Here is a 23,548-nt window from a genome sequence, read left to right on the forward strand (position 1 = left end):
TTATTTTTTTTGTTAAAGAAAACAAGGATAACTTCATTCTCTCAGGAAAAAGGTGACATTGAATTGTATTCTCTTTTTTTCTTCTCAATCTTCCAAAACCTTTTCCCAAAGTCATTTCAGTTCTCACCTTTACACCTCTCTAGTGACATTGCCGTAACACCGGTGATGTTTTTCCCTTAAGGACAGATAGCAGTAACAACATTCTCTGCGGTATGGGTGTTCTGATTGCAAAGTTCTCACCAATGAGATATTTTTAGAGTCTTTCTAATGCTTTTCTTCTGTATCATCTATTTCTGCACAAAATCACTTCTTTCTCTTGAACTCTCAGCAACATTTGACTCTCTTGACCACTCTTGCCGTCTCAAAACTCTTCTAGTTTCCATTGCATTTTGACAGTTCCTTTGCAATCTTAAATATTGGCGTTTCTTGGGAGCTTGTTAAGAGCTTCAAATCACACTGCAGATGGTGTGTAACTGTGGACAAATTGCATCACCTCTTTGCATATCACTTTGCTCATCTGTAAAATGAGGATAATAATAGTATCTATGACATATGGTTGTTACCATATTAACTGATTTTATCCATATTTATTAGCCCTAATCTGGATCACTCTCTTGAGCTCCAGATAAGTATTTTCCAATTGTGCAATAGAGATTTTCATTGGAATCTTTCACAGATACTTCTTTCCTTCGTTGTCTGTTCTCACAGCTTCCCTCATCTCATTTCTCTATACTTTCTCCTCCCTTTCAAAACTCCAAATTATCCTACAAGTTCTAGATTGGCTATAGCCATAATGTAGAAGATAAGATCCCATGTGTAAGGAGAAAAGAGAGTAACAAAAGTATAAAGGACTGGACTTGAATAAGGGAAACAGCTTCCTTATGTGAAAAACGTCAGGGGGAAAGCATAGGCAGGACTTGGAAAAGGCCACGCAGCTGCAATTGAGGTTGCTTTATCTAGAGGCACGTGCTGGACATAGCAACTTGCGTCCTGTATTTTTGTCTCCCCTGCATTGAGCAAGTAGTGTAGGGGGTGTTGCATGTCTGGACAAAAGCTCACTTTAATGAGTAAACAAAACACATGAATGAGCAGAGAAATAAATGAATAAGCAACCAAATGATGGTAGCCATGGACCGTGAAAATTTTTGTTCCCTGGCATTTCAGAAGGGGAACAAACTGGTAACAACTATAAAGCCATTTAGCCTTGGGATAAATATGTTTCATATGTTTGTTGAATTGCTATTTGGGGCAGGATTCTTACATCGTTGCAAGGATAATGATAAGTAATCTCAAAAGATAAGCATGTGGATTTGGATACTTCTAGGAATGCTTTTAACCTTGACATCCTGTCGGATCCTTAAGGATACAGTTCTATTCAATATTAGAGCCATTTTTTCTGATTTGATCATTCCACAATGTTTTCATGTATGAAAGCATCACATTGCACCCAATAAACATGTGTAACTATTCTTTATCAATTAAAAATAAAATAAAACTTTTTAAAAAGCTGCCCTTTTATTTGGGCTTCTTATTGAAATATTTGTCCTTAAAACTGTTTAGGACCTTACTTCTTCCTCTTGACAGGATTCTGAGTCTTCATAGAACACATAACCAAATTACCCAGTGCTTCTTCCAAAGCAAAAAATGTACCCAGTTACTGATGTCTACCCTACATCACACCACTTTGAGGGAGTGACCTGGCTCTCCACCTGATTGACGCGTACAAATCAGACCCTAAATTTTCACAAGTGATATCATTTCTACTACCTGAACGCTTGGTATCTTGAGCATATGAATTGCTATTCAGCACTCTATCAGCACTTCAAGCATCTGTCAAATAATTCAACCATGATTTGACTGTGATACAGAACTGGGGAAAGGATTGCTTGAAAATCTGATATTTATCAATATGTAGGGGACACCTTAACTGTCTGTTACTCCAGCTTCTCAGAAACCAAACCCTGTGTAGTTACAGGATAGATAGAAAACAGAATCCTGCAGAAATGCTTTTACTAAGTTGAGATTTAATACTAGCTTCTCAATCTTTATATAAAGATAATATGTAAATATTTCTTTGAAAGTCTTTCTTTATGGCAAAAGTATCATTACAAGTATCTAATAATAAACTCTTTTGAGATTTTGGTACTAAAATAAAGTTAATATTGCCTAGTAAATTTATGTGTTTCCTTCATTAGCCAATGAGACCAAAGGTTCTCAGGTGAAATAATATTTTGTTGATGAAACTAATTCATGCCAGATGCCGGCTATGTTGATTTCTCTGAAAACTTTAGGAAATTTTGTTTTATTATAATAAAAAAACTTTAAGTTTTTTTGAAAACTTAAGGATAATTAAGTAGAATCAATTATGAATCAGTTTACATTTTAATCTGAATTTAAAATATTGAGAATCTTTACAAATAATATGTAAAGATTGATATACTGCTTTTCTGTGATGTGAGGCTTAACTGGAATGTTGGCATATTTGTAAGTTTGTTGTTTGAAATATTCATATTTTGTCCAGTGGCTTACTCGTAGTTCATTATATTTTTATTTGGAAAGCCTGTATTTGATCTTTGCTCCTGTTTTCTCTGGAGCTTGAAATGAATAAAACAACAAATAATTTACTACCCTGAAGTCAAACAGCTGAGGGCTGTGATCTTCTCAGGTCTTAACAAGTTTGACCCCCACTACATTGAAGAGGGAGAAATATCCACAGGGGAAAAAGAAGGAATTTGGGGATTACAAACATATACATATCATGTACATAATCACTATTTCCTATAATTATGTTTACCAAATGCCTATTTACACATTTGTTAGCATACAAGTTTCTGTAGTATCTCACCCTACGTACATACCCAGAATATGTATAGGAAGATATAAGAGATCTGAGTTATGAGAGAGAGTAAGAAGAGAGCAGAGGGTATCAGAGGAAATTAAGAATATAAAACAGAAAAGTTATATAAAAACAACCTATTTATGGTTTCAATGAGACCAAAAAGAGTACAGATCTGTACATACCACAACTTAATCAACTGTTTCTTGTAATTATTATTTTTTTTTTTTACCAAATATCTATTCACACATTTGTGAGTACAAAGGATGCAAATGAGTAAATATTAATTATTTAAATGTTCAGCTCTCTCATAAGAGGCTGCAGAGAATATTGTCACATGATTTGTCATAATGAAATTATTTTAATATACTTACCTTTGAAAAACTCTTAATTTCATTCCTAGAAAAGGAAATTTTATCTTCCACTTTTAAGATTATTACTGATAAAAGTACATAATTTACTAAATTTCACAGATATTAGAAGTCTTATTGACAGGAGACCGAGACTTGATAATAATCAACTGATTACATATGTTCATCTTTTGATTGCTATAATCTTTAAACAAAGAACAAATGAATAACCCTTAACTCAAAAAAATAATTCCAGAGTTTAATTAAATTAATATTGATACTTAAAATCCACATAATCTCTAAATCTAAGGTTTTTAAAATAAAAACAAGTAAACGAAGAGAAAATATAACAGAATAATAACTTCAGCTCTCCATACCTGTAGGTTCTGAATCCTCACAGATTTAATCAACCATGAATTGAAAATATTTTGGGAAAAAAACCCAATAAAACAATAAAGAATACAAATTTAAAAGCAATATAGTATGACAACTATTCACATAGTATTTACATTGCACTAAGTATTATGAGTAATCTAGAGATGATTTAAAGTATGAGGAAGTGCATAAGTTATATGCAAATACTGTATCATCTTAAAACTTGAGCATACAAGATTTTGGTACTTGAGGAAGCAGTCCCCCATGTCTAGGGATGACTTTATATCATGGTATACAAAGAAACAACTTCATACCTTAAAATCTTGTGGGTGGACAGTAAAATGTCAGTTTTCTCTGTACATCTTCAAGATTCTTCTACTTAAAATTACTTTTGCAGTGAAATCAGTCTGGTCATTCACATCAACAAATCTCTTGATTTTTAGACATAAATAAAGATATTTTTTTCTGTTTTTTTCTCTCTCTTTTTAAAAAAATGTTACTTCTTCTGATTTAGAGTTTTGTTAACCTCAGCAACATTGTTTCCTCAAGTTTTTAGGCAAAAACATACTGGAAAGTCTGCAATATTTTTCTAATGTGCTTTTGCCATATGTCTTTTAAGACTCATCTGTATGACCCAAATCTGTCCAGTGTTTGCACTTGTCATACATTTCTCAAGTATTATTTTGGAGATTTTCCAGGCCCGCAGTGTTCTTGGTCATACAATTTTCCTTTATCTTTCCTTCTCTCTTTTGTATCCTTACTTTCTCCATGTATTTTTAAATTAACAATATTTTTAACCTGTGGAACCTTTTCAGGTGCCTATTTTTGGCTCCAGAATAGTAGTACTTATATCTTTAGATCCTAAAATCTGAAGAAGCATCTTGGATGAATTCACAGCTGCTAAATTTATCAAGTGACATTTTAAACTCTGTTTAGAATGGATTATTATCAGATCAGTAATCAGTGAATAATAGCAAATGATGCAGAATCCTAAACATGTCTTGTTCTTTTTTCTCTCTGTGCCTCACGTATATTTATTAGGAAACACCTCAATGATTTCTTGTGTACACACCCTGTCACTATTGTAGGCTATTGTATCCTAGAATTATAATCCATGTATTTAATTCAAAATAAACATATTTATACAATAATACTAGTAGACATTAATTTGTTCTACATTAACTTTCTAGAGAATAGACATTTTATTAATTTAATACGGAAATAAATGAGTTTACCTAAATCATAGTAAAGCTTAATGTATTATATATTTTAGTCTACCTATCAGAATTTTTTGAATCCATTAATATAAAATGTGAAGAGTGAAATAAAACACTTGGGCCTTTTGGACGGTGGAGGGTAGGAAGAGGGAGAGGATCAGGAGAAATAAGTAATGGGTACTAGGCTTGATACCTGGGTGATGAAATAACCTATACAACAAACCCCCATGACACAAGTTTACCGACGCAACAAACCTACACTTTTACCCCGAACTTAAAGTAAAAGTTAAAAATATGTAAAAAACAGTTAAAACATATTAAAAATTAAATTACACAGAAATTGTGATAGTGCTTCTTGCTTTATTTTACTCATGACATATTATAATGTTAATATTTGTTTTCATATATTTTCTTTGGTTATTTGTACACATTATTTCATATGTCTTGGTATTTGTAGTTTCTCCAAACAAAAATATTTGAAAAAGTGCAATCAGACATTGAAAGAGAAGTACCAGTGAAGTATATTCATAGGCAGAGATAGGACAAATAAGGAAAAAAATTGATCAAACATAAAAGTCATAAAGTTATGAAAAAAATTAGCAGGCGAAATGAAAGAAAATGATTTGAGAGTACCGAATGTAAAACTATGCATTTAAACCATGATATTCTAACCTAATTTCTAAGTATATATTTATATGTTTTATATATATATATAGTTGTGGTTCATACATCTTCATTATTTTCTTGTGGAAACAAACATTGAGGTTACATAGCACAAATTTTAAAATAGATTTTTTTCCCTCAGTTATCATCATTTGTTTTATCTTACATTTAGTGTACTTTTTCAATTATACCATGACTTAGTTTGGAATGGACATCAACAGGAACAGTTTACATGAAAACTTTGTTTTAAAAAGTCTCTATAGGTAACTCCTGAAGACATAACCATGATAACATGGCCACATCTTTTGTACAGATTTTTTTGTTAAGAAAAATTTAACCCCCTCACCTCTGCATTTCGTACATTTTCTTCATGTATTTTATAGAATCAAAAAAGTGAATATAAATATGTGTACTGCAATTGTTATTTGTGGCAGTAATAGAACTAAATTAACTCTCACAAATCTATTTCGGATCTCCTGAATTTGAGCAAATCATGTCTTTGTTAATTGGCTTTGATGACATTATTGAAAAGTATTCAGTATCTTTGATGTATTTTTTGAATTTTTTTATTCTAGCTGTAAAACCAGATATACTTTTGGTTCAATCCTGTTTTTTCTATGTACTAACAATACAATCTCGTATAAATTACTCAAAATCTCTGACTTTATTTTTCTAATAGTTAAAATGAGTATAATGTCAATGTCATGGAGCTGTTACAAAAACTAAATGAGTGGCTATACTTTCTGAATACCAGTTGCCTCAACCTGACTTTGTTTACTCTTTTTTATAATGCAGTGATACAACCCAAAAATATGAAAATGGCACACTGGAAATAAATGATAGTGGAATATTTTGAGTACTCTACTGTTAATTATGTAAGTAAATGGGAAAAGTGCAGGGAGGATATTGATGTCTTGCTTTTCTTCAGCAGAGCTGCATTTAACATAAAGGGGAGTCATTTTATTGAATAATAAAAGACTGACAATCATTGTGATTGGCTGACAGCCATTACTGCAGTGTAATTCTAAATAGCTTGTTTTTCAAAGTTCTTCTTGAACAACTCTTTAAATTCCAGACATTGCCCAGCCTGGTTGAAAGGTTCAAAACTCATTTTTAAAGTGAAGTTTTTCACATTTGAATACCACTGTGATATGAATGATGGAAAAATATATGCATTAAAATATTTTCTTCCTAAATGTTTAGATCAGATATATTTTCAGATGGAAGAGAAAATGTGGAAAATTTAACAAACCAAGTTTTAAATCCTAGATAAAATTCATTCAGGAGTTATGGAAGAAAAAGATCACGTGTAAAGAGATCTTACTTAAAAAAAAAAAAAGTCCAACATGTTTTACAGTGAAAGCACAATATTTGATCTGTATTAACCAGCTTAAAATCCTGTGATTTCCGAGTACAACTCAAGGCTTCCAAAGTTATCAAATCCACTTTGATGTATTCATCTCTCTCAGTCAGTATTTCTAATCAACAATCCTCCCTGGAAAGTATGTATAATAAGTGGGTGTACAGTTGGCAACTCACCAAAATAAATATTTAATGATATTTTAATGGCTATTTTAAACCTCGTTTATTTAAATTGCAGATTAAAACTTTATTTGGCCAATGAATTTCTAAGCACAATGTTTGAGAACCATATTTGCTACTGAAGCTCTGTGTGAAGGATGTGTACTTAATTTTCAGAATGTCGAGGTTAGATCATCTCTGGTGGAGGCATTTTATCTGAAACGTCAGCATTGGAAACCTTGAGATAAAGATCGGAAGCAGGAATCTGTGAAGTGCAGAATTGTGTTAACTGCTCATTCTCAAACATAGAGATGCCAATTAATTCCACACAACCTAGATTCAAAGCAGCACAGGGAAATGGTCCTGAGGTGAGTATTGTACAAAAATGAAGAAAAATAGATGCGTTCCAGCGTCCACAAAGCTGATTCTTCAACAGGCAGTAATAGAAGCCCAACGCACCCAGCGATTGGCTGATGGCATCTTTGTTCAGGCGATCGATCAGAGCCCTAACCCAGATGCTGGGTGAAGAAATTCCTCTCCCACCCTCACCTTCAGAATCCACTGCTCAGCCACCTGGGTTCCCACGGGGTGCGCCACCGCCTCACTGCTGGTACACGTCTCCCCCTCTCGACCGCCAAGTGCTTGCTCCCTCCAGGCCAGCACTCACACAATGGACTCACTTGTTTCCCTTGCCCCTCTCCTTTGACTTCCAGCCTCAACCAACAACTTGAGCAAGAGTCAAGCAGGAGTCTCTGTCATAGAGCATAGACCCGTAGAGCTTTCCAGACCAGCTCAGAAGCACGCGCGCACACACAGACAAAACAAACAATGCCTGGTCCACAAATGAATAAATTGAAGACACTCATGCCCCCACCCACCGCTCCGCAACCCGCAGAAAGAAACCCGGGACGGGGTTTCCTAAATAAGAGATTATGTTGTGTCTTTCAAACTGCAAGCATTCCCCCTTGAAGACGGCGAAAGAGAGGCTGTGCGTTCAGTTGGCAATAAAGATTGACGGTGGCTTTGCCTGTGACAACGCCCCCAGCATCGCGCTGAGCCAGGTTCCCTGAGAATCGGGAGGGGGAAACGCAGATCTAGGGAGGAGGGAACAGCAGAGGCAAAGGGAGCTTGGGAGGGATGGGAAATGGAAGATCAGGGGGGAAAAAAAAAAAACAACGAATGAGTGAATCTGGGCTTGAATAGTAAAACTTCCAGAGAGAAGAGGATGGGATCTCTCCCCAGGTGAGATCTCTCCCCTCGAGATGAAATATAGATGAAATACACAAGGAAGTGGCAAGCAACAACTTTCAGGTGAGCAGCAAGTTGTGCACCTCCTCTCAAGGCTCTGGATCAGCACCCTCTGAGCTCCCCCCATAGCACACGCTCCCAATCCGAGGCGGCGGCGGCAGCAACAGAGGCAGCAGCATCAATCGCGGCAGCGGCGGCAGAGGCGGCGGCAGCTGCGCGCCTCGGGCCCAACCCCGCTCGGCTCCCCCTCTCGCCGGCGCCCTGCCTGTCTTGCGTGTGCGTGTGCGTGTGCTCAGCCTCAGCGTGAGGGGCACCTGCTCGTCTGGGCTCACAGCGGAGGCAGCCTTGCTGCGAGCTGCCGCTGCCGCTGCCGCCGCCACTGGTGCTGCCGCTCGCAGGCGCCAGGCTCCCCGTCGCCGCCGCCGCCGCCGCCGCCGCCTCGCCAGCCAGAGTTGGGCTCCGTGGGCTTCCCCCCTCGCAGCCTGGGTCCTTCCCCGCTGCCTGCAAGTCAGCCTGGCTCCGAGTCACGTGTCAGTGCCTGAGGCAGAGACTGCGAGGAAAAAAACGCGCTTCATTCCTTCTTCCACCGCCATACTGTATTTTATACTAAATCTCATTTTTATTACAACATTTTACTCCCGCTCGGTGAGTACCTTCTCAGTGGCATTCTTGTCCTATTCTTTTTTTTGTCCTTTTTTTTTGTTTTTTGTTTTTTGTTTTTGTTTTTGTTTTTTTCTTTTTTTCCACTTCTTTGATTATTGTTTATATTTGGGAAAGCTGGAGGAGCATGATTTTGAGCCTTTTCCTGAATCCAAGTTTTTCTAGCATGCGATCGTTCTGTAGACAAGGCGCTGTGTCTCGGAGTCCGCGGCGACCGTGCCCGCTGGGAGCGTCTCCCAAGTCCAGCAAAATGTGCAACTGGTTTTATGGAAAAAGCGATGTGAAGTATGGTGCCTATTTTTTTCCTTTGTAAAAATAAAAAGCATGTTTCTAACTCTTTTTTTTGCATACTCTTTTTCTGATAACATTTTTGTATAGGTGGGATTTTACGGCAGTGTTTACAAGTTTGTGGTCTTGCAATACTGGTGCAAACCACTGAGCAAAGACATTAATTTTATATTTTTGTGCCCTTTTTGGAAGCCGGTGAGAACAAATTCGTTTTTTTCCCTCCTGTTTTTGATACCCATTGATAACATGAAACTTTTCTTACAGCTGGTGACTGGGATCATTTTTAAGCAAAATACTTTTTTCCTCCTTTAAATTAACTATGACTTTTGCACATTTGACTTTTTTAAAAAAACCGAGATAATTTTATGATAGATATCCTGATATCTATATCTATATTGTCCCTTATTTCTCCCCCTTCCCTCCCCGTAAATCAATTTTCAAATGATGGCAGTGGAAGGTTTTTCTGGAAAAAAAAAAAAAAAAAAAAAAAAGAAGTGCGGTTTGGTTTCCTTGTCAACGGAGGATGAAGTGAACAGCTGAGCAGCTCGCAGAGAGCAGGTACTTGGTCCCCTTGGAGGCGTTTCCCGGGTGTGCAGTGGCAACACTGGTCCTAGCAAAGAAATGTGTGAGTGTGAGTGTGTGTGTGTGTGTGTGTGTCTGTGTTTGCGCGCGCGTATCTCCGGGCAGTGTCCGCGCCGGAGGTGGGGAGAGCCGCGCCGGGAGCCAGGGAAAACCAAAGTCAGTTCCCGGCTTCAGGATCGTTTTCTAGATGTGCACAAAATACAGTCCCCTCCCCCCACCCCCCACCGTGAGCTGCGCCCAGGTCATCTCCCGGCTGGGCGGGTGGTGTCTGCGCTGCGGTCGGCGCCGGCCGGGCACTAGGTGGCCAGCGGGCCCTGTAAGTTCTCCGAGGGCCACTTGCACAGCAGGAGGGGCGAGGGCCGTGTACGTGGCGCGGGCCGTCGGGCCGGCTAGAGGGGACCCCCAGAGCACCCGGGAGATGGGGGAAGAAGCGGCAGAGACCGCATCTTCCGGAGGGACTGGCTCCAGGCCACGGGGGCCGGAGCTCGAGACATTTCCAGAGCCTTGAGGATGGCACCGGCCCCCGCACGCTCAACTCCTGCTCCTCCTCTTCGCAATGAGTAAACGACGCAGTAGGTCTTTCCCAGCCTATTTTGCTTTTCCAAAGGGCTTTGCTTTCTTAGTGGTGCTGTCTTTGGATCTTTTCTTTATGCCTGTTGTGTTGCGTTGGTTTTAAGTGCCTGCTGGTGTCGTCTTCCAGGGAATGGGGAAATAGTTTCTTATAAGATGGTCACTTGGGTTTAATGTTGAGGACGACGCTGTTAGTTTGCAGTAATGACCCTACAGCTGTAAGGTATAAAAATGCCCCTTATTTAAATTTTATTAGAGGGAGAGTTTTCCCTCTTTTTAACCACCTGATACTGGCTCTAAAGGTTTTCCCCTGAGAACTGTGTACAGGGCAGGAGTGAGGGGTTGGTGATAGAGGTGATGATTTCGTGTGTTGGTAGCATTGAAATACTCAGTGTTGAATGTATTCTATTTTATGATTATCCTGTTACATGTTTTCAATATAATTTAGCATTACTTTTCAGAGATGGACCAGTTCGCAATAAAAAGCCTTTTCTGTATTTAACACTGTGACAGAATCTGCTGGAAATTTTTCTGTCCAAATAAATTTCGTAAAGGCATACATCTTAAAATCTGGAGAGTCACCATTATTTAAATACTTTGATTTTCTTACCTTTCCCCCCCTTAAATGAAAAGCTTAGCTTTAAATTATCATGTGTATGTAGTTTGGATTCTGTAAAATAAACATAAGGCAAATGAAACAACTTTTTACCTCTCGGATGAAGTTTTCTTCTGGGTAACTACAGAAATAAAAACTGACTCCAACATACAGAGGGGCCCATGACAAAGGGGTTTATAACATACACTGGCTTTTTCAAGCAAATATTTCACTGTAACCTCAGTTTGTGGAATGAAAAGTTTTATGCCTTATTTTTTACTCTTTGTGGTCAAAAAGTAAGGAGTGCAAAGGGCCATTTATCTGTAGAAGATTAAAAGTTAGTGTAATATCTGGAAAGCTATATATATTTTTTATTCACAACTCATGCAAGTATCTCAAAAGTCTTTGGACATTTCATTGTATGTGAGGTATTTTGTTCTCACAGTAGCTTTTCCCTGTGAAGGAAATCCTCTTGCGTTTATATAAAGAAGATAGTTTATGTCACTGTCTGTGGACACCATATTTGATATCTTGATGTGTATAGTTCTAAGATTTGAAGCCAATATGATGGCACTAAGCCTGAAATTAGGATTTTCTTATTTTGTATAGTGAGCTAATTACTAAAATATATGGTTCAAACAGCTAACATATGGTTCAAATAGCTAACATAAAACATTTGAAAAGCCATTTGCAACATTCTGTGATTTTAAAAATCATTTAAATTATAACAATGTATGTACATAGAAGTGCTTATTTATTAAAAAGCAAGACAATTTGTGTGTATAATATATTTTTGTATGTTTTATGTGTTGTATGTCGTTTAGTTCTTTTAAGAGAGAGAGAGACAGAGCAAGCAAGCAAGAAAGAGCTTGAGTGATCGAACCTGCATTTTCATTAAGAGTATCAGTTGCTGCCCTAAGGTAGAGGTAGTTTGTGTCTTAAGATTGGACAAAACACTAGCTGTATTGTATGATCTTTCCCAATGAGATTGAAACCATTAATGGGACCAAAGACGATTTTAATGTGAGGACAGAGAGGTAGTTGGGCTTTAATTTCTGTAACTTAAGACCGTTCTAAGAACCTTTGGTTATCTATGTTTTCATTTATTTAAGATTCATTTTTGATTATATTGTATACTTGTATTACATTTGTGCCTATTACATTCAAAATTTTCAAATTTCTTCCTGTGTGAATCATACTTGGAATTCTACAACTCTTAAACTGGCCACCTGTTTAGTTTTTGATTTAAAATTGTTGAAGGTAGTATCCTACATTTAGCACCGCCTACTGGCTTCTCGTGGAAAAAATACATTTTTTCATTCGCCAAGAAACCCACAGGGATTTACATCAATTTAATTGTGCAGATCTTTTCAACTGCTTACTGAGAGAGAAGGAGGGAAAAAAAGTTTGTATGCTGTAAGGAGAGAGGGTTTCCAGGGTAAAGGTAGGGACCGAGAGAAAGAAGACCCACAAATTAAATTGGCATTGGATCACTATCTGACCTCAAACATTTTACTGTCTCAACTGTGACAAAGAAATAATCACAAAATGAAAACCTATTAAATTTTCTAGGACTTTCTATGGGATAATAAAATGTGGGTATTGTTTAAAATCTTGGATTACTAAATTAATTTTACAGTGTCTTTCTCAATCGATATAAAGAAAGAAAGTTCTAGTTGGAATTCTGTCTTGAGTGTGTGGTCTGTCGAATAATATTTAAATGAATAACTTTTCATCATTGAAGATTAACAATTAATTATTTTTATATGTATTTTTCATGGACATAAACAATCACGTAGCACCCTAATTTTTTTCTTAACATGCATCAAATAGTCACACTGTGTTGTTGTATATACAAGGGGGAAAAGTTCCAAACATACAATTATAAAGACACATCCTTAGCCATAATAGATGCGTTACCTTTCTTAAAAATGATAGTTGGTTTATTTTCTCTAATTTGTATGAAAGTCTAGTGGCTGAAAGAGCTACTATAATAATACAAACAAATGATGCCTTCAGAATATAAAAATTATTAATTAGAAAAATAATTTGATATGCTAAACATTTTCTTCCTAGTTAAAAGAAATGTGAAATATTTGGATAGCTGTTTCTTAAATGCCGTATTTACTTATTTTAAGAGCCAGTAGTAAGTATATAGAAATTCCAGTGAGAAGTATATGTCTGTTGCATTTTTGCAACTCTACGCCAGTAAAAGTGTGGTCATATTTTGTTTACTGTTTAGTGATAGTGTAAGCAACCAAGTAGGGCATTCATTGATATAACTACATTTCAAGTCTTCAAAAAGCTCCATTATAGAAGTAGAAGAGAAGTGAAGTGGATATGTAAGGTTGAATATTAAGAACAAATTTGAGAAAAATATTTCAATTACAATTGATTTTTCTCTCTGACTTTTGAAACTTTAATTTTTATTTTAGTTATTTTTATTTTTTCTTTCCAACTTTTAGTTTCAAGGTGTACATGTACAGTTTTGTTACATGGCTAAACTGCATGTCACAGGGGTTTGCTGTACAGATAGTCTTATCACACATGAAATCTTTATTTTTAAATAATGATTAGCTGAGATTTAAAAATAATTATTTCTTCTTTTATCATACTGTCATTATGACAATTCTGTGTTTTGCTATGAAAACCTGAAGTAATGATTAATTTTATTCTTCAAATTTTTATGGACTTCCAGAAAGTAAATAATAACATGTTTAAAAAGGTCCTTATCGATCTGCAGTTATTGTTATTATTCTCTTATTACTATTACTGTCTACTTCCAGTGACTTGTACAAATGCTTGTAAAGATCCTATTTCTATAATTCAGTATGATTCTTTGATTTAATAAATTTCTGTTCAGTAATTGGCAGGCAATATAAACTTTCATTTTATTGGCAATAAAAAGTTTATTTTGCTACATCATGATTTTGAAAACAATATTCAATAACATGTAAGCAAACCTGATTTCTGAATGTATCAATAGCAAGTTACACTGTTAACAAATTTACATAATTATACTTGTCATCACCCTTCCTTAAATTAAATTTTGATGTGCAGACTATGTAGATATAACACAGCTGTTGCCAACTTTAGTAGTTTTGCTTATCCTCATTGCTTTTAGATTCTCCATCATACATTGGTAATTTTGTTTTCTTTTGTTAGACTTATGTTAAATATCAAACTTACCTTGTGGAAAATTGACTTTGTGTTTTTCTAAATTCTTCCGTACATTTAAAATTATTTTTGTGTGTTAGTTTTGAATTATCTTGCTATTTTTCGGGGACTGAGTCCTGGAAAATAAAGAGGGATTGGTTTAATATCTTTTTCTCTCCATTTGTAGCCACAGAGGTGGTAGTTGGAGGACTTCAGTTATAGTATTTAGGATTTATATTTTCTGGACTGTCCTTGCAGACTCCTCAGCTGGGGTCAAGACTCTAAGAGTTATTTATTTGATCACGTAAAAATCTAAATGGAGAGGAAAGTTGTGGAGTAGAACGTGGAAGTCTTGCACTGGTCTTCTGAAAGATACAATAACATGCATCACTCAGTGCTCTTATATCACAAAATACTAGAAATTTTCTGGGCATAAATATATTTGGCAAAATTCCATTTAACTCACTAATATACTTTTTGCATAGAATAATATGGTCAAATTCTTCCCCAGACTTCAGAGTGGGAATTAATTGCATTCATACATAATCCATGTGTTTAGAGAAAATGTTTATGCACATTTTGATAGCCATATGCTAAATAATAAGAGAAGCAAGACATTTCTGAGTCATTTCAGAAATTATTAACAGCTGGGAGTAAGGAATGGCTATGTTTTCATTAAATCAAGATGAGAGGCAAAGAAATTGATGTGTCAAATTAATGCAATTCCATTTGTACTTCCCCTCCATGATTAGATAATATTATTATTTTATATGTTGGAGGAAACTGAGACTTGGAGCTCAGAGCTCCATAAGTGGTAAAAGGAAATTTGACCTACAGGAAGTCTTAACTGACACCTCATGTTTTTTCTTCTACACAGAGATGCTTCATTTGTGGAGAGGATTTTTTTGTTTGTTTTGTTTTTCCTAATGTAAAACAACTGTTATATATTTATTCTTGATACATTCCTTAAAATGTCTGTAGTTTGGCAAGTTTTCAATAGTGAGTGCTTTCCACTAGTGAGTGCTTTGAGCAGAAACAAAAGAAAATTGCCCCACACAGATACTGTTAACTGATCCTGAAAGGACCTTCCTATGACCATGTCATCACACATCTCTCCAAGACAGGTTTTCTGAAGAGAGCCAATGCATAGCATCACATTTGTGAGTTACCACTGTCGCTCTGCGGTTGGGTCAGAAGAGACGGTTCTCTGTCCTCAGTTGCTTTGCAGAGAGCCTGGGAAACACATTCAACATTGACTTCCTGAGTACAAAATGTAATCTCTACCCTTGAAGCTTTTGTAGTATGATGTGGAAAATTAGTCTTTTGTGCAAGGAAAGCTGAACAGCTAATTCTTTCATAACACAGAGTTCTATAAATATAGGTGTCTTGTCTGTCTACCAAAATCGCACCATCAACATCATACCACCTCACAATTTTACTGTTACACGTATTTGGATGTGACATTTATCAAGCTCATTTTAAGTTAGTAACATAAAACACATTTAAATGTAACATATTATTTGAGGATTCTGTGTTTAGTTGCCTCTTCAGATGTGCAAGAAAGTGTTTCATCAGTTTCCTTAGAACTTGAAGAAGTGAATATTTTCAATGTAGAATAGGAGACATAAGCTATAGTGGAAACAGTGTGAATGAACATGATGAGATGGATTTTAACGACTTGGTCATAAGTCCACAAGTTCATAAAATCAGTGGATTTTGAGGTCAAAGTATAGGGAGGGTTAAATGCTGCTTTTGAATTTTGGAATCTGGGTATCTTGAAAACAGGTGGTATAAAACAAAACAAGAGAAAGTAATATCTCTAGGAGAGCCTGATTGTGGTTGGAGGTGGGAAAATGATTCCATTTTGAACATAGTAATTTGAAGTTCTGACATTAACTTCTGGATTAAATGACCAATGTGCAATGGAAATTCAGGTATTGAACTGGGAAGCACACTTAAGGCTAGAAGGAGATATGATAGTATCATCTACATTAAAACTCTTTAGGTGGGAATAAGTCCTGCACAGGTAGAAATTTGGGAACATCTTCTTTTTTTTTGAGTGAATGTTAAAGGGGCTGATAAAAGGCAGAAAAATAGAATTAGAATGATAGCCACTGAAGCTCAGAAAAAGTGTGTGTGGTGTGTGTGTGTGTGTGTGTATAAATATTGTTCAGCAGAGCTAATGCTGCATAGGCTTAAAAGAAGGTAAGGCCTGAGATAAAAGCTTTGTAATCTGCCATTAAAATCCATGAATTTTTAAAAGAAACTAAATGAATGTGATAGATGATCCTCAATATGATGTGGCAGCCATCATAAAGAGGGCTGTTTTTCCCAGGATTGTGTCATGTGTGTATGTGTGTGTGTAGTGTGTGTGTGTGTATGTGTGTATGTGTGTGTGTAGTGTGTGTGTGTATGTGTGTATGTGTGTGTGTAGTGTAGTTGTGTGTGTAGTGGGTGTGTGTAATGTGTGTGTGTGTGTGTAGTGTGTGTGTATGTGAGTATGTGTGTGTGTGTGTAGTGTGTGTGTAGTGTGTATGTGTATGTGTGTGTGTGTAGTGTGTGTAGTGTGTGTGTGTATGTATGTGTGTATGTGTGTGTGCAGTGTGTGTGTGTATGTGAGTATGTGTGTATGTGTGTGTGTAGTGTGTATGTGTATGTGTGTGTGTAGTGTGTGTGTAGTGTGTGTGTGTATGTGAGTATGTGTGTATGTGTGTGTAGTGTGTGTAGTGTGTATGTGCATGTGTGTGTGTAGTGTGTGTGTGTGTGTAGTGTGTATATGTGTGTGTGTGTGTGTGTGTGTGTGTGTGTGTGGTGTGTGTGTATGTGTGTGTGTGTGTGTGTGTGTGTGTGTGGTGTGTGTGTATGTGTGTGTGTATGGTGATAACATGATCTAAATAGGAAGACCAGTAGGAAGTTTTACTGGAACTAGTGAAATTGATTTAAAATGTATATTATATGCAAAAATAGCAGAGAATATTCTGAGAAAGAAAAAAGAGGGCTAACCTCTTAGATAATAAAATACACTATAAAGCTTTAAAAATAAAGATATTTACTAGCTATGTCTACTGAAAAATCTTCAAAGCAATGTCTTTCAGGAAGCAATGAACACATCTAGTGCACAAAACATGGCTTCTTAATATCATTCCCCATTCAAGAGGATAAGAGCCCTTTAGTCTTCCTTAACCTAGAACTGGCTGATTCTAAGTCTGGGCAGAAAAAACACAAGATGAGCCTGGGAGAACTCATTGTGCCAGAAAGTAAGGAAATGGTCAAAGACAAATAAGGCTGTATCGTTGTAAACAAGTGCTAGCTTGAAGGGCCTTCCAGTTGTGCAATTAAATCAGTTTGAATTTTAAGAGTGAGTATAACAAATTGTAAACAGTGAATAAAGTAAAATCCATGAGTGCGTAATGATACTCTAAAGAAAAAATATAAAAAAGAAAAATGACAATTAATAATTAAATTGAAATAATTAAATGATTAGCCTACCCTTCTTGGTTGATGAGGGACAGATTTTCACAAAATAATGTGAGTTAAGTGTAAGAAATGTGAGAATTAGAAAATTACTGTTTGTAATTCTCAGTGAAGTAAGTGATTCAGTCAAAGATGATCAACAAGTGATAAAATCATCAATTAAAATTATTTCAGTGAATAACATATTCTCGCAGTGCTCAAGTATTAATTGCATCTGCAAGTCATTTTAAGTGACTGAATGATTTAACCCAACATCACCAATACACCACCTGACACCATGAGCCTCCTGATGAGATGCCATATGAAGGCTACAGTGCCATTTGTGAAATATTGTTGCTAGAATGTCTAACCTGAATCTAATAAAACCTGGTTAGATGTAACTTCCAGTTTACAGAAAAATTCAGAGAAAGGACCAGTTAAACTAAACCATGAGGAAATAGTGAGACAAATGCATAAGGTGAGGTATTCTACATTTAAGATACATATCAGCCCTGTGGCGTAGACTTGTAAAAAGTCAGTGCCACTGTGGAGGGACTTTTCCAGATTAAAAGAGACTAAAGACAAACAAATGCAGTGCTTGAAGTTTTATTTTATTTCACTTTTTTAAAACATGGTCTATAAAAAGTCAAATTTTGGTAGAATTGGGACATTTTTCATATGGGCTAGAAAATAGATGGTGTTAGGAGATAAGTGCTGAATTATTTGGGATAAATGCAGTGATACATGCAACTGAATTTTCTTTCTTTCTTTCTTTCTTTTTTTTTTGAGACAGAGTCTTGCTCTTTTGTCCAGGCTAGAGTGCAGTGGCACGATTTTGGCTCACTGCAACCTCCGCCTACCAGGTTCAAACAATTCCCCTGCCTCAGCCTCTTGAGTAGCTAGGATTACAGGCATGTGCCAACACGCCCGGCTATTTTTTGTATTTTTAGTGAGATGGGGTTTCACCATGTTGACCAGGCTGGTCTCGAACTCCTGACCTTGTGACCACCTGTCTCGGCCTCCCAAAGTGCTGGGATTACAGATGTGAATCACTGTGCCTGGCCCGCAACTGAATTTCTTAGGAGTCATCAAAGGAGTGAGGGAGGGAGTGTGTGTTTGTGTGTGTGTGTGTGGTTGTGTATGTGTGTATGTAAAATAAATAATCATTTGTTAACCAACTTTAAATCAGGGAGTGCTTATGCTGGTTTTATTGTATTATTCTTTCAAGTATTCCATCTATTTGAATTTTTTTTCATAAAGAAAGTTGAGTAGTCTATTAGTTGCCATTGAGAAAAAAATATGTTTATTGAGGTTAAATGGAAGTAGAAGTCCAATTGCCCATGTTTAAGGTCATCTGGTATCTTGAAGTTATGAGATAGAAACAAAATGAAGTTTAATGTTAAATTGTGGGAATGAAATATTACCCATGGAACTGATATTACTGAAGGAAGTCTATTTTTAAAGCCACAATAAGGAAAATGTGAATGCATATTTATGTTGTTCAGGATAGAATCCTCTTGCAGGAAGAGGTGGAGGTATAATAGAAAGGAAAATAATTTTTCAGGGTCAATTTCAGAATATTCTAAGAAGGTAGTACAAGGAGAGGCTGGTTACATCTCAAAAGAGGAAGAGAATTGAATCAGTTCATTAGTTAAACTAACTCATTATTTCTTCAACATATATTTTTTCTTTGTAAATATTGCGTTTTCTTTGTAAATATTGTCAGAGCGTTTTCTTTGTAAATATTGTGCTGGAGGATGAGGATTCTGTGGTAAATAAAACTGATAACAACGCTGACTGCAAAGAGTTTGCCATCTAATGGTGACGTCAGTCTTCTCAGATAATTGTATATGAAGTCCTAGGTTGAGGTTAACTGGTATGGACATAGGAGGTAGGAGAGTGTAGTAGGGAATAAGCATGAAGTATAGAAAAGATTCTAGAGCCATAATGAGAAACTTGGCAAAATTAGTATTTGTTGTCACTTTAGTCAACACAGTTACATCACTTCTCCAGCAACACTTAACAGCCTTTAATCTGAATGGGTTAAGGAAACAGCTGAGGATTACTTGGTTAGACTAGCAAGGCATCCACTTTGTATAAAACAAAGTGATGAGCTTTCCAGAGGTAGTGAATATGAAGACATAAATAAATCTGGACTGAGAAAGAGAGCAAGGGCAGCTCCACGAGACGAACACAATAAGAACTGGTAAGATTTGAGAGCCTGAAGAGCGGGATGAAAAGGAATAGCAGGCTCACTAATTTTAATAGAATGAGAGCAGTGCAAGGATGGATGGGTTTGGTCAGAAAAGAATATTGTATTTCCAGCGTTTGACAGTGGAACATCTTCAAATGGTGAATAAATTTTAGAGTATGGTAAAGCATGTGGCTAAGAAAGGAGGACACTGCTGATGTTGAGAAGTTAAGATATTGTGAGGTGAAGCTGAGTATTAAAAGTGTAATTTTGAAAATGTGATTTTAAAAACCTGTAACAAGACAACAGGTGAGAAGGTGGAAAGGAAAACTATAAATGTGTCAAAAGTATCAATGACATTTTTAGAGCTTTACAATCAACTAAGACCAAAACAGATTTTTTTTTTTTTTTTTTTCGTTTGTGACTTCTAGGACTTTAGTCCTATATTTGGAACATTTTGAAGAAAGCTATAGATATGTAATGTATGTATGTATCTTGCTTGCATTTGAAAAGAATTTTCAGTTAGTACAGAAATAAATTCTGCAGTGTATACAGCAATGCAACCCTTTGTAAGGAATTCTCTTATCAAAACCGAGGAAATGAATATAGGCTCCTATAATCAAGTATAACAGTGAGTGATTCAGATTGAAAAGAAAGCTACAGAGTATTTGTTAATACATTTTTGTTAACATCAGAAGTCCAGATAGCAGATAGATAGCTGTATTAACTGCTAATTCTGTTGCTGCTGCTCTGCTGAGATCTCATTCTATTTGTGAATCAACATTCTGGACCAGACTGACTGAGAAGTGCTTAGTCAGATAGAGCCTCATCTTTGCAACACTATGAGAGTATATTATCATAGATAATAATATTTAAGAGAAAAGGGAGGATCAGACAGTGGACTTGTTAAATGTCTTAGTGCTACTAAATGGCTGAGCAAAGATCTGAACCCAGGAGTTTTTGGCTTCACAACTTGAATGTGGACTACTGTGTCTTGTTCAAAAGATGGAAAAAAGGAGATACCTTGATTGGTACATCAATAGGTCAGCATCGCTTGTCCAATAAAATAGACACGCTCACATAATTAATGCCCTCACAATAGCTTCCTATGCACAGCAAGTTAAAAACACACAATGCTTACATTTAAAACTGTAGTGCAATTGATTCTGATTCTAGCCCCTCTTTTCGGAGTCTTCCATAATGTTTCTTCTGTGGCCATAATGGGTGAGAATTTCAACAATTGTATATTTAGACAATATTTGTCATGGATCTGTTATATGTAAGTCACTGTGTCTTGGGCCAACATGGTGAAACCCCAAATCTACTAAAACTACAAAAATGTACTTGGGTGTGGTGGCATGTGCCTGTAGTCCCGGCTACTTGGGAGGCTGAGGAAGGAGAATCGCTTGAACCTGGGAGGCGGAGCTTGCAGTGAGCCGAGATTGCGCTGCTGCACTCCAGCCTGGCGACAGGGCGAGACTCCTTCTCAAACAAATAAAAAATACTTTAAAAAATCAGAAAACGTTGGTCTTACCCTCATGAGTAGACAGTTTTCTGGAAAAGGAAACGCTGCATGTGAAAAGTGACAATGCATAAAGTTATGAGTGTTAAGAAAAGTAAAGATGATTGATTGTAGTTATTTAGGTTATTAAGGCACTTGAAGAAACTAGCCATACATTTTCTTTCTCCCCTTTCTAGTGACTGGGTGAGTCCTCAGGTTGGAGATTAGGTATTACTCTTGTTCCACTGTATTCCAGAGTCAGGAATGTATGACAGTGTAGAGAAGAGGTGTGTAGAAGAAAAAGTAAAGGGGGCCAAGTGAGAGGAACAATAGCAACAAAAAGATTTAGAGCAAACTGTATGGAAAAAAAACTGGAAGATGAAAGTAAATGGTGAAATTTTGAGGAAAATAAGAGAAGGTCAGGGTAGAGGTACAATTAACATGAGTTTGCACCTTTGTATTTATCCTTATTTTATGCTTTAATATATAGTCTATTGTTCGGGAGAATGAAGTTTATCCTGGAATATATTGAGATTACTCAAAACTTCAAATAAACTTACTAGAAACTGTTAAGTACTATAAAATATACAAAATGAATTTAGAAGATACCTATGCTTTTAGATTTTTTACAATGGCTCTAATGATATAGCTTTATTGATAATTTAAAGTAGATTAGTGAACCAATAATATGAAAATATTTTGTTTTATTTTGAACCCATTTCATCATATATGCAATCTTTTTATTGCAGAATTGCTAGGTCTTTTTCCCTATTCTAGTCTTCCCCCTGGACGTTGGTATAACTTAAGTGGGGGGAAAAGAAGAAAAAGGGAAGAGTGGAAGAGGAGAGAAAGGAAATGGAAGAGAAGGAAGGAGGTCAACAGTAGCCATGACCCAAGTTTTCTCTAGATCACTGTCCAAAAGAAACAATGCAAGTCATGCAAGCCGGCCACATATGTAACTGTAAATTTTCTAAAAAGCATATTTAAAAAGTTAAAAAGTGAAACAGCTGAAATTAATTTTCATAATTATTTTATGTAACTCAATGTATCAAAAATTATTTTAACATGTAACCAATATAAAATTACTTTTAAAATATTCTGTTTTTTGTGCTAAGTATTTGATATCTAGTTTCTCTTGTATGCTTAACAGCATAGAACTAGCCACATTTCAGGAGCTCATTGGCCAGTGGCTATCACATAGGACAGTGCAAATATAGAGTGCTCAAAGAGGCTTCAGGGCTATGTCATGTTTTCAAACTCTTTTTGGCATTTGTTCCTTAACAGAGATTATCCAAGATAGATTTTTAAAATACTCTCTGATCATTTCAATTTCAGCTTTCACTTTTTATTAAAGCCTAAATAGAAATCCATTGAAGTTCATTTTTGCCAAAAAGTTATCACAAAATATGGTCCCGTTGACTAGGAAATATTAAATTTATCTTGATACTTACTGTTCTTCGGAAGCAAGATGGCCACTTTTACTAAATTTGCTTTTTCAGTCTCTCATTTGTTATTTGGCCCTGGAGGTAAGAAAGTAATGCAATTGTCAGAAATTGATAACATCTTCATAGGATAGGCTTCTATATTAGTGGTATTTACCTAACACCTAATTTAATGAGAGCTATCCATGGCCTTGCAGAGAATCACTCACTATTTTAAAAAAAGAATGATATACTTAACATGTAAATTTGCTAAGAGATTTAACACCAGTTGAATACCAACTTAGTTTCAGAAGTTATTTGAAAATGTAATAGAAAATCCTTATCTAGCTATCTGTTTCCTGCATTTTTGAAGTCCATAAATGTGGAAAATCAAGAGGCTTGTATACTATGAAACCCCACAATCTACTTAGTCTCATTTTCTTCCCCACATTCTTCTCTTCTTATAAGACCAGTTTCTTCTGAGTCTCACACATTTTCTACTATGGCGTTAAAGACATGTTTACCTATTTTTAGGTCCTGATTTTTATACAAAGAAGATAGTCCTACAACTTCTAACATTCTATTTTTATATCCTATTTACATTTTTGAGATGAAAGGTGATAATAAAGATATTAACAACCACAAAAACAACCAACATTTATTTAATATTTAGCATGTATCAGGTGTTGTCCTCCAAACCATTGCTTTCTTTTTCTACTTCCCCTTCATCTCTATCCATTGAGCTCCTGGAGATGAGACTATCTAAGTATGAAACTTATTTTGGATTATTTATCAATACCTGAAATTTTATTTCACTCTTTTCTGTTTGTCTGCTTTCTTGTTTGATGCCTTCTTCTCCCATTAGGTGGTAGCTTTATGACAATATGGTTTATCTTATTGATGTTTTCCAGTACCTAGACA

At 36.0% G+C, this 23,548-nt stretch overlaps 1 protein-coding gene and 1 long non-coding RNA gene across 18 annotated transcripts in view; one reads left to right on the plus strand and one right to left on the minus strand.

Annotated features, from left to right (window-relative positions):
- Nucleotides 1–290: 290 nt before the first annotated feature.
- On the minus strand, nt 291–8,414 carry LOC141407430 (uncharacterized). Its single transcript, XR_012416482.1, has 2 exons — nt 7,512–8,414; nt 291–517 (listed from the first exon to the last, which is right to left on the minus strand). It is a non-coding gene; the product is annotated as an uncharacterized lncRNA (long non-coding RNA).
- RALYL (RALY RNA binding protein like) overlaps nt 8,053–23,548 on the plus strand; it is a 736,337-nt gene continuing 720,841 nt past the window's right edge. For 5 of the 17 annotated variants that reach the window (XM_045399165.3, XM_045399160.2, XM_065519416.1 and 2 more), the window contains exon 1: nt 8,483–9,716. Coding sequence is in view for 4 of the 17 variants with exons in the window: in XM_045399158.2 (XP_045255093.1) it covers nt 10,297–10,312 (16 nt within the window). In the remaining 13 variants the exon portion in view is untranslated. The other 12 variants (XM_065519409.1, XM_065519415.1, XM_065519412.1 and 9 more) reach the window with 4 other exon arrangements.

The sequence above is a fragment of the Macaca fascicularis genome, chromosome 8 (genome assembly GCF_037993035.2).
Source record: "Macaca fascicularis isolate 582-1 chromosome 8, T2T-MFA8v1.1".
Classification (NCBI taxonomy): Eukaryota; Metazoa; Chordata; class Mammalia; order Primates; family Cercopithecidae; genus Macaca; species Macaca fascicularis.